Raw genomic sequence first — 17323 nt, forward strand, 5'->3', positions numbered from 1 at the left:
TAGCCAAGTATTGTTCATTTTTCGGCCCCTTAACCCTCTCCATTAGAAATGGTCTTAATTTTGTGATTGGGACGGACTGTCTAATCATATGTGATTAAGATGGTAAAAGGGGTTAATCCTCAAAAACCTGGCAGCACAAAAGGCCATTTCTCACATACGAGAGGAGGAGATGTTTTCTTTATCTTATCAATGATATGATGAATGTGCTTTCAATCATGAAGGTCACCTTCCTAATTAGAGACTTAGGACTAATCAAATGCAAATTAAGAATGGTGTGGAACCAAAGGGTTGATGAGTCAGCTAGGAAACCATGGTCTGAGACGTACACTTCTAAGGCAACCAAATTGGAGTATGGGACAGGTGGAGGCACTGAAGACACAGGCCTTGTACAAGACTCCAATGAGAAGCTTGGGGATTTAGTTAACACAAAAAGTGACCTAAAATGGTAAAAGAAATAAGGGAAGTAATTTCCGCACACTCATTTTCTTTTTTGCATAACTCTATTTAGTTCTAGCCTTTGAATTTATTAAATTAGATGAGAATTTCGAGACAATAATAAACAAAGTGTTTAGAAAGTGAAAACAAAAAGAAGTAAGCAGAAATCAGAAAATGTTGCTTGAGGCATAAGGAACACAATTCAAGAGAAAGACAACGTTTTTTTCGTTAAGAAGTGTATGGAAAAGCAAATGTGATTGGTGGGGTGGCTCCTTGTGCTATAAGATATAAAAGGGTGTGTGTGTGTGTGACAAAGACATGGCACCAAGAGCAAAGCAAAGGGAATGGAAGTTAACACATTGTCATAGAAAACAGTGACTTTAAAAACTTCACCCTTTCTCTAAGCAATACCTACATTTCATCTTCCATTCCATTCCTTTCTCTTACTGTTTATTTCTTCTCTCATTTGGTTTCACCTACATGAGCGCCACACCCTCTTCTCCAAATGGGGTGGCTGCACTCCATCTTCTCTCCTCTTAAGAAGATGTGGTTTCGCTTCCATTCCGCTCCGAAGAACAGTAAGTTCTCATCACTCTCTCCAACCCTTACATTTTCTCCATACTTCTGCACACGCAATTACGCATTCTAGTTCCATGTTCATGCATACAACCTGCATTTCCCACCACTTTCGAGCCTTCCGCACAATATCAACCTCTTCTTTTGGAAACTGTGTAGCGCGGAAACTGTGTCGCGCGCGCATCTACAATCTACTGCAACTACTAATATCTAGGATCTTTTTGTGGTTGTTTGTAGCAAGAAGAGGGATTTACATTCTGTATGAGGATGTAAAATCCTGCCCCGACGAGGATGTGCATGTCTTGTGGTCAATACTAGTGGAGGCCCATACACATACACGTACTACACCTTTGCCTTTGCCACCATCAAAACCATGAATTCATATGAAGGCTCCAATGTTCTTCATAGCATATATGAGTGAGCGAGATTTCCTGCTGCGAAGTATGTGCACTATTTAAATACATACACACACATATATATACTTTATTTTGATACTGGTGTACATGTAAAAAGGTTTTTCCTCAGTTTTTTTTTTTTTTTTTCATTTCCAGTAAATGTAATATTGAAATATGCCTTTCTTGTGATTTGGGAGTTTTTTGAATGGCTTCAAAGCTGAATGAATCTTTCTTTAACATATTCAGATACGATATATGGTTCTTTAAAAAGAAACGACGACGTATTTCATTCATGAAGGCAGCAAATGAATACGATCAGACATGCAGTTTATGCACAAATTAATCAGAGGGCAGTTGGTTTTAGTTGTTTTCTGTTTCTTTCATGTGTGTTTGTTTTCGTTGTTTAGTCTATTTGCAGTGGTTGAGGTGGTTCTCTTTGTTTCTTCAGTTTGTCGATCAAAGAATGGATGGGACACCCTCCATGATTTACATGTCTAAAATAAATATAAAAAATCATATCATTAAAGTAGTTTATGATTGCACAAAAATGTCAAGCAATCTAAAATATTGTGATTTATTGACTTTGATTCTAGAAAAAGTAGTGACGAACTTTGATGTGTAATTTTATATTTGAAATTTGGGATGCAGTGGACAATCCCTTTACAATGTGATGGACAAGACAAATAATAGAATATAAGAATTAAAGATTTTGATCAATAAAGTAGACATCTTTAGGAATCGTTTTGTTTCATACCATTTTGTTTTTATTTTATTTTTTTAACTGAAAATTAAAAACTGAAACGTAAAATCTACTTTTTGAGTTTTTAAACTCGGCTTTTATAAAAGATAAAAGTTGGAAATTGAAAGTATTTCAAAACGAATTATCAATTTAAAAAAAATATTAAAACGAAATGACTATCAAACAATATGTTAGTTAGTACAACAATTCTAAAATACCAAAATAAGTTAGAATTGACTTTTGATAACTATAACAATTCAAATTCTCTGCGTATACAAAAACAATTTGTAACTCAATTAATTAAAAGTGTTTCACCATCCAAATGAAAAAGAGGGAATGTATTGTTGATACTTCTTTGGAGATTTTCTTCACGACGTATGGTACTTTGCAAACAAATTTTCTACGATTGATTTCTGTTATGTTTCGCGGGATGGGAACCTTGCTACTCATGCAGGGGCGGTGCATGTTGGTTCCTTCTTGTGGGATTCATTAAGGTCTAAGTTTTTGTTTAACAAATTAGTTGAGAATGTAAACGTTTCTATTCGATTATGATTTAAATAAATTCTACCTTTGGAAAAGAAAAAAAAATTAATTAAAAGTGTTTACCTGTATTACAATATTATTTGTATGGATTTTTCTTTTTTCAATTTTTTATCTTCAGAATGATGTTATGTATTCATTTGATGGAAACCAAATTTGCAAACTAATTGATATGTCACTAATATAAAATAAGCACGTTAATCAACACTTGAGTAATAATCCAATTGTCAACAACCACATTATTTGATTTACAAAATTTTGTTAAAAATTTGAGTAATAGGGAGACTAAATATTGTAAACTAAATGACATGCAAGTTGGTGATTGGATTATTACTTAATTGTTGATAAACGTACCCATTTTCTATTAGAGACACCTCATTTGATTTGCTAATTTAATCTACAAATTTAATCTTCCTAGCATTACACTAAATTCCTTTAGCATAGTAGAAAACGTATTGAATCTCGGTGTCCTCCAACCTAGTTCATGGATGAATAAAAAAACAATAATCAAAATTGTCTTGAGGTCATTGCTTTATGTCTTTTAGGAAATGGATCATCTCCGGATCCCTTCTACTAAATCCCTCCCATCAAACAATTCAGACCCTTGAAATTTGATCAAACAACTAAAGTAATTATAACTTTTAAAGTGGATCTCTATTTATAACCGTTTGATCAAATTTCAAGAATTCGGATTAGTTGATGAGCAGAACTTGGTGAAAGGGATCTGGAGAGGATCTCTTTCCTGTCATTTATGTCATTTTCTTATGTGTGACTCGAAAGTTTGATGACTAATTTTGGATGAAGTGGCATTGAGAAGTTAATTTTTTTTATCCTTTTCTTTTGCTGTTTAATTTAAGTATGCGTTGGAAGCAAGACACCTGGGCTTATGTAACTACACCACGTCGTAAGTGAGATTTAAGTGAGGTTTAATCTTAAGGAATTTTAATGAAAAACTCTTGATATTGTTCATTTGAATGAAAATTTACATTTTTAAACTAAAAAGTCAATCTTTGTATTATTCATTTTACCCTTTATTTTGTCTTTATCGTTAAAACTCAAAGTTTTCAAGTTATTTTCATTAGTTTTCCTTTAATCTTAATATTTTGGGATGTGGTATCCACACACACCATTTTACTTTTCACACATTCTTCTAATTTTCGGTCATCGGATCGGATGATTTAAAGAAGATCAACGGACAAAAATTAACAAAAAATGTGTAAAGTAAAACGAGGTGTGTGGATAGCACATCCCATATTTTTCACTAGATTTTTAGATATTTTATAGGGTATGACAAGTCTCCGAAGGTGCATATCCTCCATATTATTACAACAAAAGAAAAAATTGGCAAAACTCAAATTTTAATTACGGAGAGCAATTTACATTATCAAATGGTGTTTTGAGTCAATAAAATAAAGATATTTACAAGAAAATTTTTTTTTATACATTTCTGAATATTACTATATTGTAATTGTATCATATAAGCCATTCTAATCATGAACAAATACTTGGATAGGACAACCGATTCATGTATATTATAGTGATCTCATCCGGCCACGCTAACCTCACCCGATTTGCGAGTTGCCTAGCCGTAGATATATAATATCCAGGATCTATTCAAACTAAAATTATGGTAAACTTTCACCCTGAAGACTTGCAATATGGAAAGAAATGATTCACGCACTCCTTTTTTTAATTATCAACACTCCTATTTGTTTATACCTGTTAATTTTCTTTTTATTTTATTCAATCAAAATACCAAAAATCGGCAGGAGTGTACGATGAGAAAATGGACGTGCCATAATCACTTCCCTTCCAAAATGGTGTTAATCAGGTTGCTTATTTCTTGTAATAAACTAACAGTAGGAGTTTCAGGTTTTTGGCTTACTTTGTTCTTAGCAACTTAACTGAGATGAAAAAGTTTCAGCTGCAATTTTAACAAAAGCTAAAATGCCCCCATTCCTTACAAAAATTAAATTAAACGACTGTCATGAGGAGACTTGCTACCAAATTAATTCACAGAATGGCAGTAATTTTGTGTAAAATGGGGGTTCCCAACTGTCATTATAATAACAAGTTCATAAAATCATTACTGACGTTTCGAAAATAATGTCAAGAGTAAAACCGAAAACCCTGTTGATCTGAATTCAGAGTAGCACCGTAGCAGCCAATCATCCAGAAATTTACTGGATCCGTACGTTAGCGTGAAAATTCCCTCCAGAAATCCTGCACATACGAGTATTTCCTTTCAATAACAGTAAAATACTACATCACAATGACTCTCGTGATCACAAAAATTAAACCTGTGGAACTTTGCAAGCGTTTTAGTGACACGAAGACTTAATTGGCCACAAATTAAGTTCAGGTACTCAATGTATAGAACGCTTTCATACTAATTAGTAAAACGGTTGCAAGACCGTGTGTGATCACACAAATACATAAGATTTCAAGGCTGTTCAAAATTAACAATACATAAAAGAAAAACAACTTAGAAAGACTTACTGTGTTATACTAACCAGGTGCTTTAATAGCTTTATAAAGCTGATGGAGAGGAGCGCTCAGCCACTTTTGGAAGCCACTCTTTCAAGTAGGTGTGGCAGTCTATCTCAGCATTTGTTACGGCACCAAGAGGAGTGACAGTAATCTGATGAATCGTGAATACTGTGTTAGTGTATAGTCATGCAAACTACCAAGATACGTTTGCAGAAACTAAAACGATATACGCACATATCCTTCTTGAAGAAAGCAGTGGTCATTATCATCCTCATCAACTTGGGCACCCCTTACCTACAAAATTGGAAACAGAGTTACCCCGAAATGATGCAAGCAAACCAGGAAAATATTCCTTTTAATTTTGGCTGTTCTAAACAGCTCAGATTTGTACAACTCGTTCACCCAAGTCAACCACAATCAAAAGAACGAGAAAGAAAGGAAATCAACACATGAAAATATCTCAGAAAGTATTGCACGTTGCTGAATGCAGAATATTAAAGAATGCAAGTTTTATCATCCTTACTACCATCATCTAAAATATTAATTAACCTTAAACTGAATGTTGTTTAAACCTTATGCATTATTACCATCATTTCCCTCCCTACTATCCTTGTGGTAACAACTGCAACTAATATCGGTACCGCCACCATTGTTACCACCTCATGTTCAGACATAACCAAATTGAGTCAGTTCTCAATTTACAGCACTTTAAACTTCAGCATGGATAACCCGGCATTTAGCAGTAACCAGTTTTAAAGACACAACTTTAACGCTACAAATTTATCATTCAACGCTTAAATATGAGTTTTGTAAATAAGGCCCCTGACCACCCTTCCCCCCTAAATTTGCTGGTATTTGAAGATACCTCGATTCAAGAATTGCAACTCGTTTTAAAGGAAGAACAGAAGAATCAAACGTGTCCCTCAACAACCCCATGTTGATGTACTCCAAAAAGGATCAGATTAAAAGAAAGTTGTTTCCACCAGATACACAGTTAGAAGAGCCCCATGGGCAATTTTTAAACTCTCAGCTGCTAAAGTGCATAGTAACTTTTTCAGAGAAATGTCAGTGACGGAGTAAACCCAGAAATTCTAGGTGGAGTGTTTCTAGACCAGTTTCTAAAGAACTTAGACTAGCACCAACAGAGAGACACCAAAGACTGCACCTTTTGGTTACCTGATTCCTTCATCAGTTTGGATTCAAGATTTCTCAATCAATTACCTAACCAAGAGAACTAACAACAAGCCAATTATTGTGCTTATACGGAAGAAATGACAAGGAGGTAAATAACTAATCAAGTTTTATTTAAAACAAAACAACAAAAAATGGAAAAGGGGAGCAGCCTAGAATACAGTATATAAAGCAGAAAGATAGAGAAAAGGACCCACTTCTCTCGCGAAATAAAGATTTTCAGCTGGCGTGGTTGATGTATCACTTTCAGCTGATGCAGTTGAATTTACCATTGTTGACAACATTTTTCCGCCTTCAGTGTCAGAAGTAACTTGCCTCCACCCCATTTTTATTATACTTTTGCCTTGCTTAGTCAGCTTATACCCCTATGAAGGCACAAGAGAAGAACAGAACAATATTGCAACGCCACATGTTAATATCAATGCTTAATAGAAAGACTAATACTCTTGTCATAAAACTGGAAGCGGGATCCATTTCACTATTAGAAAACCAAACTTAATGTGCAATTGAGTAATGCTCATTAAAGCATATAACATTAAACAAACTGCCTACTGTACAAATCTTTCATTGAAAGGAAGTAGGAGGAAAAGAAAATGAGAGACGAATAAGGAAAGGAAAGAAAGAAAAGCTACTGATACAAATTACTTCAGCAGTGCAATAGCCTGGATGAAACAAATTAGAAAAGAGATATCACTTTGCCTATCGTTGAGCTTTGTCTAGTGCAGTATAGTCAGTTTTAAATTGACTCGCTACAAGCACATTAGAAAAGAGATATGACGGAGAAGTAGGCATGCAAGTTGGCAAATGTAGATGTTAAGGAGAAACTGCATTTGACAAAGGTCGCTATACTCAATAATACAGAACACAGCATGTATCCACGGAATTTACCTTATGATTAGCAACATTACATGGAAGATCTACATTCAAGAAACATCTTTGAGGATAGGTTTTGTTTCTTAATTCCACCAGTACTCCATTTATGATCGGTAAGCAAGCCTCAGCAGCAAGTGTGAAGTCATTAATATTGCTCTTACCTCTAACCCTGTATGGCCAGTACTCAATGTAGTCATATAGGAGATTAAAATAGGTAAAGAAAACAAGAATTTACTTGTTCTCATAGTAAAAAAATAAAAAATAAAGGAAAAATAAAATTACAAGAAGAACTAAATACTGACCCTAACAATTTGAAATGTTCATAATTCCATAAGATTCATTAGTCATACATGGGCAGAGGAAATATTGTTCATCAAGCAAATGTAATCATCAAACCTTGTATACTTACCAATCATATGATATAGAGATAGCAGGTACACCGTTAAGAAAGGCCTCACGGGCACCAGCCACCGTTCCAGAGTAAACACTACAGTTACAATAAAGAACTCTGTCAATATTGTTACGGGCTGAAAGAAGCAAGAAAAGTAAAACTAGCACTTTGAAATTTTTAGGAACAACTGGATTCGTAAGCGACTCTTGGGAACAAAACTTAGTAGGTGTGTTTTCTAGATTTCATGAAAATGTTAGATCTTCTTAACATTTTGGGAAAAGATTGCCTCTTTGTGAGGAGTTGTGTTTGGAATAAAAATCATTGTAGTTTCCTCACCCTACCATCTTTTGGAAACCTAAACCTTTTCAAAAGCAAATAGTTAGTGTAAAACTATATTGGGTTTCAACAATTAAAAGATAATCATTTCAGTTTCACTGGTCAAAGCTGGTGCAAATACACATCTTTATGTTTTATTGTGGGAATTTTGAGGCAAAATCTTAAATCAAGATAACAAATTATGTCAGGAAACAGAAAGCAGAAGATTACTAACATGTGATAACCGCAGTTGCTGCCCTGGTTTATGCCACTGATTACCTGTATGTATAAACAGTAAAACATGTAATTACTAATTACCAATCAGCAAAACCCCAGATAAGAAATGTGATCAAAGGAAACAGTGCAGAAGTCAGAAATATCTACCAGGTCAGGAATTGAAGGAAAAAGCGTTTTGGAAACACCCAAAGAAGCACAATCAGCTGGAGATCCTGCAAACAAAGTTGATCAAGAACAAAGCTTTTTTACTTTTTAACTTTCTGGGGGGAAATGGTAGTAATGATTTTGTATAAAAATTGGAAAAAAAACAATTTGGGGTTTTGAAACTTCCCTACCAGAAACAGCATACACTGTTGCTCCATTGATATGCACTTTCTTGGCAGCAATCGGATGGAGCCATGTGATGCAGTGGCTCACTGCCGACTTCTCCCTGCAAATGCATACGAATTATGTATCAGAAAAAATGAAGGATTGTACTTTGAATAGGGGAAGTGAAGAGTATTTAAATGTTTAATTTTCTTCTTTTTTTATTTTTTTTTATTTTTATTTTTATTTTTTAACGTACGAGTCGGGGGCACAGACGAGGACATTGTAGCGATGGGTGGATACGAGGACTTGGACGAGAGCGAGAATGCCAGGGCCTTCGATTCCGTCGTCGTTTGTGACCATCACGGTGGGCTTGCCGCCGGAGATGACAGTGGTGTTTTCCATTTCCTTGTTTGTTTGAATTTTGGTTTCGGAATTTTGGAGGAGAAGACAGAGTGAGGAGAGGGAGGAAGAGTTAAAAATGAACTATGAAATTGTCACGGTGTCAGGCACATCATATATAAGTTCTTGTTTTTCACTTTTAATTTTTACCTTTGACGAAGAGCAAATAAAATTCCAACTAGAATATTTCAATAATGATCCTTTGAGATACTGTAATTTAGAATTCGTTTGAAAAATCCTTTTAAAATGATTCAAAACATTTTTGGATTCCTCTGCAATTTTTTACGTTGGGAGGAAATATTTCTTAGATGCATATAGAAAAATGACAGACAAATGTAAGCATGCCACTATCATTTTAATTTATTTTCTGTGTGACATTCATTGGGATAATTTATAAGATAAGGAAAAATTAATATCTGGTCTCTCGTTACTAATGTTTATTGACTGAAACCTGATTAGTTTTCAAATTTTGATCAAAGTCCTAGCATTAATATATAACAATAAATTTACATGTCAGTTACATAATTTGTCACAGCCTATCCCGAGATTTTCTATCGGGAGTGTTAAATGACGGAAGTACCCTTGGCGTTACTAAGGTGTGTGTGTGATATGTTTTGGATATTTCATATTTTTCCTAAACTATTGGAAATATCATTAAGTGGATAAAAATATTAAAATGTTGGATTGGTTGTGTGGTTAGGGAATTAGGGAAGAAATGGATGGTGGGGATTGTTTTTGGACATCACAAACCCTCTCTCTCTCCCTCTCATTCCCGTAGCCTCTCTCTCTCCTCCATCTCGACTCCCCCTCTCTCACACACACCCATACGTACGGATACACCCAAAACCTTCCAAATCTCGGTGGATCGAGGCAACCAAGGTATGCATCTTCATCCTTGAGTCATTTTAAGTCGATTGGTACTAGTTTTAGGAAGTGAAACCCTCGGAATCACGTGAAACCCGAACCTCCATTTTTTGTCACTGTTCATGCAAACGTAAAATGTTGATTTTCAGGGAATTCTAAGCTTGTAGTGAGCTTAGTGAGGTCCCAAGGAAGCTCGGAGTGCTTCGTTTGAAGGTTTTGGACGTCGGGATCACGTGGTTCAACTTTGGCCGGTTTTCTTGGGATTTTTCCGGTGAGATTTCTTGATTTTTAGAGCCTTAAACTAGTCTATCGTGATTCTACGTGTTTGGGGCTTCAATTTGGTATAAAATACGAAGAAAATAGTTGAGAAACGAAGGAGAACAAGGAGTTCAAAGTTTGGCCGGAAATCGGCTGCCGGAAAAACCAGTCCGGCGACTGGCTGAGGAAGAAGGTGCGCGTGGGGGGCGCATGGGTGCGCGTGGGACCTCCAAAAATTTTTCTAAAAATTTCTCGACGTCCGTGACGTCGAGTAGGTCGATGTGGTATATTCATATACCCAAATTGAGCATCGTATGAGAAGTTATTTCGAATTATTGGTTATGTGTTTAAATTAACGTTTTTATAGTTGTTTCGCATATAGGTGACACCTATCCCGAGGACGAGCGCATCCAGGGACGTCACGGGGGTTACGACCCATCGACTTATCAGTGAGTGGGCAGTTTTGATTTCGTATTACCTATATACAACTGTTTTTCCCAGAAAATGCGTTTATATGAAAATTATGATTTAAATTGCCATGCATGCAAATGTTGAGATATTTGAATTGAGAATTGATGCATATATATGTGAACTGACGCGGTGGACGCACAGGTGAGTTTTATTATCATTCAGATGAGTTATTTTATATGAATTGCATTGAAAGCTCATAACCTGCACCTAGGTGTTAGTGCTTATATTGTTATTCACCACACCACACGCTCGTCTTGGATCCAAGTAGGTGGATGTCATACAGACCATGTGAGGGTTCCGACATGCTAGTTGTACAGATCACTAGATATGATTCCGACTAGTGGGTGACCTTAGTTATGCGCGCTGATGATTGTTGAGAGAAGCACTAGAGCGTATTTATACACCTATCATCGTACAGACTACTATACGTAGTTCCGAGTGATGTGCAGTGTAGTGCCGTACAGGTCACAGTTGGTGACTCCGGCAGGGCCGTATAGGTCACTGTGGTGACTCCGGCTGAGTGGGATGTTGAGTTTTAGAATCAGCCGTACAGGACCATTGTAGGGTCTCCGGTTGATTTATTATTTCACTTGATTGATATTGATGCATTCTGATTATATTTTGGGCATGGCATATCATTTCTGAGATGTTATTATGATGGATTGTGATTTGAGCTTTTGATGATATATATATGTTTATATACTATTTTTCTGGGAAAGTATACAGGTTTTACGGTGAGGGGTTAGAAATGTTTTTAACGAAATGTTTTGGAAAATCTTTAGTTTTACTGACCCACTCAATTTTGTTTTGCGCCCCTCCAGGTTCTAGTTAGCGGTTGGTGGCTCTCGAGGTCTTTTTCGGCATTCTGACAGACACTTGACATGTAAGACTCACCTGAGGGTGATGTACTTTTATTTTTGTCCTACTTGACTGCACTTAAACCTATGCTCTGAATTTATGTGTTTATCGTAACTCATCCTTTTATTCTAGTAGGTGGTTCTTTTAGAGTTGGTTTGAATTCCTTCTTATGTATGTTGTTGTTTCGCTTCCGTGTCGCACTTATGGTTACGTCACGCTCACGTGACAGCCAGCACGCCTGGATCCTCTGGATCGGGGTGTGTCATAATTTTTTAAAATAAAAATTAATAATTGATTTAGGATTTTAATACTCACACCTTTATTAAACTTCTAACTAATTTTTAATTCGAAAATTTTCCAAAATATATAAAAAAATTAGAATAAGTTTGTACCCATTAGCTTTTAAAAAAATGTTTTCAAATTTTTAATCGTATTTGCACCCATTCATGTAATTTTTTTTTCAATTTATAATTTTAAAATGTACCGGTTCTTAAATATACCAATTTGTTATATGTTAAATGTACCATTTTTTATATAAAATCTATTCAATTTTTTTCTAACCATTTTTAAACTTATATGGGTACATTTTTTTTTCTTTTGATTAGAGAATGTATTCATGTCAAGTTTAATCGAAGAAATTTACTAATGTTATTAAGTCTAATATCTATTACTTTTTTTGTGTGGTTTTGAAGAATGTACCCATGTTTTGGTACAATAATGTTTTTGTTAATTTTGATGAATGTACCCATGTTTACATATACATGCACACAATAGTATAATTCATATTTTAATATTTTTAATCCCATAAATTATGGGTTTTTATTTAAAATCTCATTAATATAAACAACTATAAATTTCAAATTTTAATTTAAAAAATAAAGTAACATACATAGAAATAAAATATCACATTAATTTCGAAAATTTTGATAAAAATTTGAAAACTAACAAGGCTTAGGTCAAAGAATATTAATAACTATGGATTGCATCCAAAGTCTATTTAAGATAAAATATTGAAAAGAGAAATGCTAGGAGACTCTCCCAAAAGTGAAACCTTCCATGTAACATCCACATCGCTCAGGGAAGTGGATCATGTAAGTCTTATATGTATATTCTCATCTCTACTTAGCACGAGGCATTTTGGGAGCTCACTGGTTTCGAATTCCGTAGGAACTCGAAGTTAAGCGAGTTCGCGAGAGAGTAATCTCAGGATGGGTGACCGTTTGGTACGTGGGACGGGATGGAACAAAGTGGGATGAGACGTTTCGTTCCACATTTGGTGCGCCTAATAGGGGTGGAACGTGCTATTCCACGGGACGAATTTTGGGTGAATTTTCGTTCCGCCTCACCCTCCTGGAACGACTCGTTCCACATCGATGGAACACAAAATTATAACATCTCCGTCTCCTTCTTCCTCTTTGTTTCTATCCGAGGGTATCTTTGCTCCCTCTCTGTTCGGTCCTGTCCCGTCCCATTCCGTTCCGTGCCGTCCCATTCCGTTCCGTGCCGTCCCGTCCCGTCTGCATACCAAACAATACCCAAGTGCACCATAAGGGCTATGCCAAACTTACCCTCTTATTAACTTTTACCGTATGACGGTATTCGTTTTCACTTGTAAATAAGAGGTTTTTAATTCTAATCATCTGAATGACAAGTTTAATATTTAAATATTCTCGACACACTTTGTAGTTCAGTTTAATTTCCCCACTCTCAATATGAAAAATAAATACTTCTAGATTTGTCATACACTCAAAGATTTATTTGTATTTTTTGGACCACCTCCCACTACAACGGCGTACGCCTCCTTTTTTGGGTTGTTTGATAAATTATTGTAGCTGGGCTAACCATAGACCACTGACTGCTACTTCAAAAAAGGCTGCTTAGGGCGGCTTGTGGCCCAATTTATTTGTGGATATAAATGAATGTATCCAACTTGTTTCGTTTTTTTAATTGTTTTGGAAAGAATTTAACTAGTTGATTGAAAAAATAAATGAAAAAGTTAACTAGTTGATTGTACGTTCTTTAAAATTTCTTTAATAAATTAGACTACTTGTCGAGAAATAAATAATCATGATTGAATTGAGAAAATATTATTTTTACTAATTTGCTAATCTAATGAAAATAAAGTCGGACAACTTTAAGACTATTGAAGACTTATCCTAGTTACTCTCAACATCCAATCATCTAAAGGAGTGGTGGTTGTGTGTTAAATTAAAAGTTGGAATAAATTATGAAATTAGGGTATTAATATGATTAAATTAAGGGTATTTTTGTTGATCCATTATTTCATATTGTTGGACAACTTAACATGGACCTTGTTTTTTATGGGCTCAGATTGTACTATAATATATATGGGCCCAAGGCCATTACAATTTCTTGTTGAGGAACTGACTTGTTAAAAATTGTGAGCCAGCTATTTAAGCCCAGCTTTTCTCTAAACTCCATGGGTTAAATATGGATGACTACACAACTTTTAAGAGTGATTTTTTTTCCTAACTTTTCACAATATTTCAAATAACAATTTAACGTTTTAAAAACTAAACATATGTTAGATCACTAGCGTTAAGTGATGATACGGCTAAAACGATACATTTTCATTGCCACACATGGAGTTTTGAATCGCAAAATCGATTCTTATCAGCCAAGAAAACTGAAGGTTTGACTTGGATAAATGGGTCGATTTAATTTTAGAGATTTAGAGCTCCATAAATGACGAATCAATGAAAATCAATTTTTAGCATTTGTCCACGTCATCAGTTAACATTATTGACTTCATCACTTAATGATGGCAACCTAAAAAATGTCCAATTTTCAAAACATAATGTTTTGAAAGATTGTGAATAATTTAGAATCACTTCTAGAGGTTGGGTAATTATCCATACTTTTTTTTTTTTTTTTTGTCAAAAACTAAGCTTATGACTTGAGTGACTCACAACTCTTGTTGAACGATATTAAGCTACTACATTAGCATGCAGAGTCTACCTGTATTAGAAAGGGTATCAACACCACTTAGCACTACTGACTGTCAAGTGATATTCCTCTTTTTATATAAGTGTAAGGTTTTAAGTTCGATTCCTGTGGTGCAAGTTTGAAAACAAATTGTTATGCGAACCCATTCTATTACTTAGCTTAAGTCTCTCATCCATTCGTGTAAATCTATAAAAAAAAGTGTATCAACTAGTGTCAAATTTGTGTGAATAAATAGTTTATTGCTTTCTTTCTAAGTGATATAATAACCATATTCCTTCTAACACATGAGATAATATGAGGAACCATAACTTATAAAGAATGATATCGTAAATACTATGTACCCTAAAAAGAAAAGTATAACTATAATTAGCTACCATTAATAACACAACACCAAGATGACATCTTAAGCCGGCGAAGATCTTACGCATCACCAAAGTATATCTTATTGCTTGACCAAAAAAGAAGAATATCTTATTGTATTTACAAACTTGTATTTCATGAAGATAAATTGACATGTTTCATGTCACGCGATGGGATGTTGTAGACATGTAGGATATAACCTTATCATTGCGCAGGTTCCCACCCAAAGGTGACTTGCCCAGTTGTGGTGTCCCTTGGTTCTACAACATTAACAAAGATGGCAAACTGCAGGCCTTAATTTGTTTAATTAGTGACGAGTCTTATATATGACATAGCCAGCACGATTCGTTTCGACCAAAAAAAACAAAACAAAAACCAGCATGACTCGCGATTGTTTTGGTAGTTAATCAATTAAGAATTATACTCTCTACTCAATCTAGTGATGAAAGAAGACAAAACATCTCCAGGTCCAAGGTTTTATATAATTTAATCACAAATCATTGTCCTTGACGAGAATCAAAACAAAGCTAATCACAAAGGGAGTACAAAACCCTAAAATTTATTCACATATCACTGTGAAACTGTCCTTGGTAGATCTTGTTGCAGTCTCATTTGATTCATCGTATGAGCTTATTCTAGATTATGATAGTGTTCTTGAAAAGACATAGTCGCCTCCCAAGAATTGAGATTGTGGTTCATTATGCTAACTTGGATGCAATTTGGAATCAGAATGATGCATTTGCATTTGTAGTAGCTACTTTGGTTTTGATCAGCGATGACATCGAATCTTGTTCTGTTGATGAATGTCGACATAGAACTGATTGGCCAAAATGGAAGGATGCAATCCAGGTTGAACTTGTTTCCTCAATGAAACGTAAAGTGTTTGGACCTGTAGTTCCAACGCCACCTAATGTGAAGCATGTTGGCTGCAAGTGGTTGTTCGTAATGAGAAGAATAAGAGTGCATTACAAAGCACACCTAGTGGCGCAAGGCTTATCTCAATGCCCTAGAATTGACTACGAGGAGAGTTATTCCCTTGTAATAAACATCATAATGTTCCGCTACCTTATAAGTTTAGTGGCTTCCGAAAGAATGAATATGCAGCTTGTGGACGTGGCCATAAAATATCTATGTAGAGACCTAGATACATATATCTATATGAAAATTCCTGAATGACTTGCAATACTAGTACAAATAGTTCCCGACTATATAACACTTTCTACCAAATTGAGATGCTCACTTTACAAATTAAAGTAATACTGACATATGTGGTATAACCGCCATAGCAAATATCTAATCAATCCGGGATATGTGAATAACAAGTTATGCCATTTCCTATTCATTAAGAAGCCATATTTCAGATTTGCGATTTTTACAATCTATGTTGATGACATGAATCTTATTTGGACTTCGAAGGTGTCACATCCTGACTCGGGTCTACCACATCCGGGGCCCGCTCTACCATCGTAGCACGATATTGTCCACTTTGGGCTTACCATTCCCTCACGGTTTTATTTTTGGGAACTCACGAGCAACTTCCCAATGGGTCACCCATCCTGAGAGTGCTTTGACCTCATTCTCGCTTAACTTCGGAGTTCCTACGGAATCCGAAGCCAGTGAACTCTCAAAAGGCCTCATGCTAGGTAGAGATGAGAATATACATTTAAGGATCACTCCCCTGGGCGATGTGGGATGTCACAATCCACCTCCTTTAGGGGCCCGACGTCCTCGTCGGCACACTTCCAGCCAGGGATTGGTTCTGATACCATTTTGTCACATCCCGACCTGGGTCCACCACATCCCGGGCCTACTCTACCACCGTAGCACGATATTGTTCGCTTTGGGCTTATCATTCCCTCACGGTTTTATTTTTAGGAACTCACGAGCAACTTCCCAGTGGGTCACCCATCCTGTGAGTGCTCTGGCCTCATTCTCGCTTAACTTCGGAGTTCTTATGGAACCCGAAGCCAGTGAGCTCCCAAAAGGCCTCGTGCTAGGTAGAGATGAGAATATATATTTAAGGATCACTCCCCTGAGCGATGTGGGATGTCATAGGAAGAGCTTGAGAAAACTGCCTCGCACCTAAAGTCAGAATTTGATATGAAAGATTTGGGAAAAATCAATACTGCCTTAGCCTGGAGATAGAGCATTGTTCAGATGGTATTCTGGTTCACCAATTGAACTACATCCACAAGGACCACAACATGTTACGCCCCTTTAACGAGGATAAAGCGAAGCCTACGAGTATTCCCATGGTCGTCTGAACTTTGGATGCAAAACAAGATTGATTTCATTCTATAAATAAGGATGAAGAGGTTTTGGAACTTGAAGTTAGGGCTGGGCAAATTGGCCTAGGACCTGCGAGGTGGGCCGGGTTCAGTCAGTTCGGGGTGGGTACAAATTTTGTAAACTCAAAATGGGGTGGGGCGAGTCCATGTAATTGGCGGGGCGGGCCGGTTTCAGATTTCTGAAGAAAAAAAAACCCTTGGCCCGGACCATTGCGACTGTTTATTATATGGAGATTAAATCTCCGCCATTGATTTAAAACAAATCTTACTCTCAGTCTTTCTCCCCACTATTAATATCTCCTAAGTCAGTAGACTCTTCTCTCTCGATCTCAAATCCCCAACTCAAGCATCAATTTGAAGGTCTCTC

The 17323-nt window shown here is 36.0% G+C and overlaps 1 protein-coding gene and 1 long non-coding RNA gene across 4 annotated transcripts; one reads left to right on the plus strand and one right to left on the minus strand.

Moving 5' to 3' along the window:
- The first annotated feature begins 780 nt into the window (after positions 1-780).
- LOC103416844 (uncharacterized) lies at positions 781-2077 on the plus strand. Of its 2 annotated transcripts, XR_003769765.2 has the most exons (3): positions 803-1013; positions 1249-1452; positions 1653-2077. It is a non-coding gene; the product is annotated as an uncharacterized lncRNA (long non-coding RNA). The 2 variants fall into 2 exon arrangements; XR_526452.4 differs by lacking the exon at positions 1653-2077 and having other exon boundaries at positions 781-1013; positions 1249-1645.
- A 2616-nt stretch (positions 2078-4693) lies between these two features.
- LOC103416137 (uncharacterized) lies at positions 4694-8979 on the minus strand. Of its 2 annotated transcripts, none has more exons than XM_029096239.2 (10): positions 8748-8979; positions 8518-8612; positions 8330-8394; positions 8181-8224; positions 7649-7726; positions 7255-7408; positions 6564-6731; positions 5410-5469; positions 5199-5326; positions 4694-4908 (listed from the first exon to the last, which is right to left on the minus strand). In XM_029096239.2, exons 1-9 carry the CDS (start codon positions 8891-8893, stop codon positions 5216-5218), a joined length of 921 nt encoding a protein of 306 aa, XP_028952072.2. In that variant the 5' UTR covers positions 8894-8979; the 3' UTR covers positions 4694-4908; positions 5199-5215. The 2 variants fall into 2 exon arrangements, with proteins under 2 accessions (XP_028952072.2, XP_028952073.2); XM_029096240.2 differs by having other exon boundaries at positions 5185-5326.
- Positions 8980-17323: the final 8344 nt, after the last annotated feature.

The sequence above is a fragment of the Malus domestica genome, chromosome 16 (assembly GCF_042453785.1).
Source record: "Malus domestica chromosome 16, GDT2T_hap1".
NCBI lineage: Eukaryota > Viridiplantae > Streptophyta > Magnoliopsida > Rosales > Rosaceae > Malus > Malus domestica.

Bases quoted from the DNA above. Each gene is read 5' to 3' on its own strand.
- LOC103416137 (XM_029096239.2), bottom strand. From the start codon at position 8,893: ATGGAAAACACCACTGTCATCTCCGGCGGCAAGCCCACCGTGATGGTC. The intron at 7,727-8,180 runs GTTAGTAATCTT...TTGTAACTGTAG, and splicing joins AGCAACTGCGGTTATCACAT to TGTTTACTCTGGAACGGTGG. The intron at 5,470-6,563 runs GTGGGTCCTTTT...CCAATTTTGTAG, and splicing joins ATCTTTATTTCGCGAGAGAA to GTAAGGGGTGCCCAAGTTGA.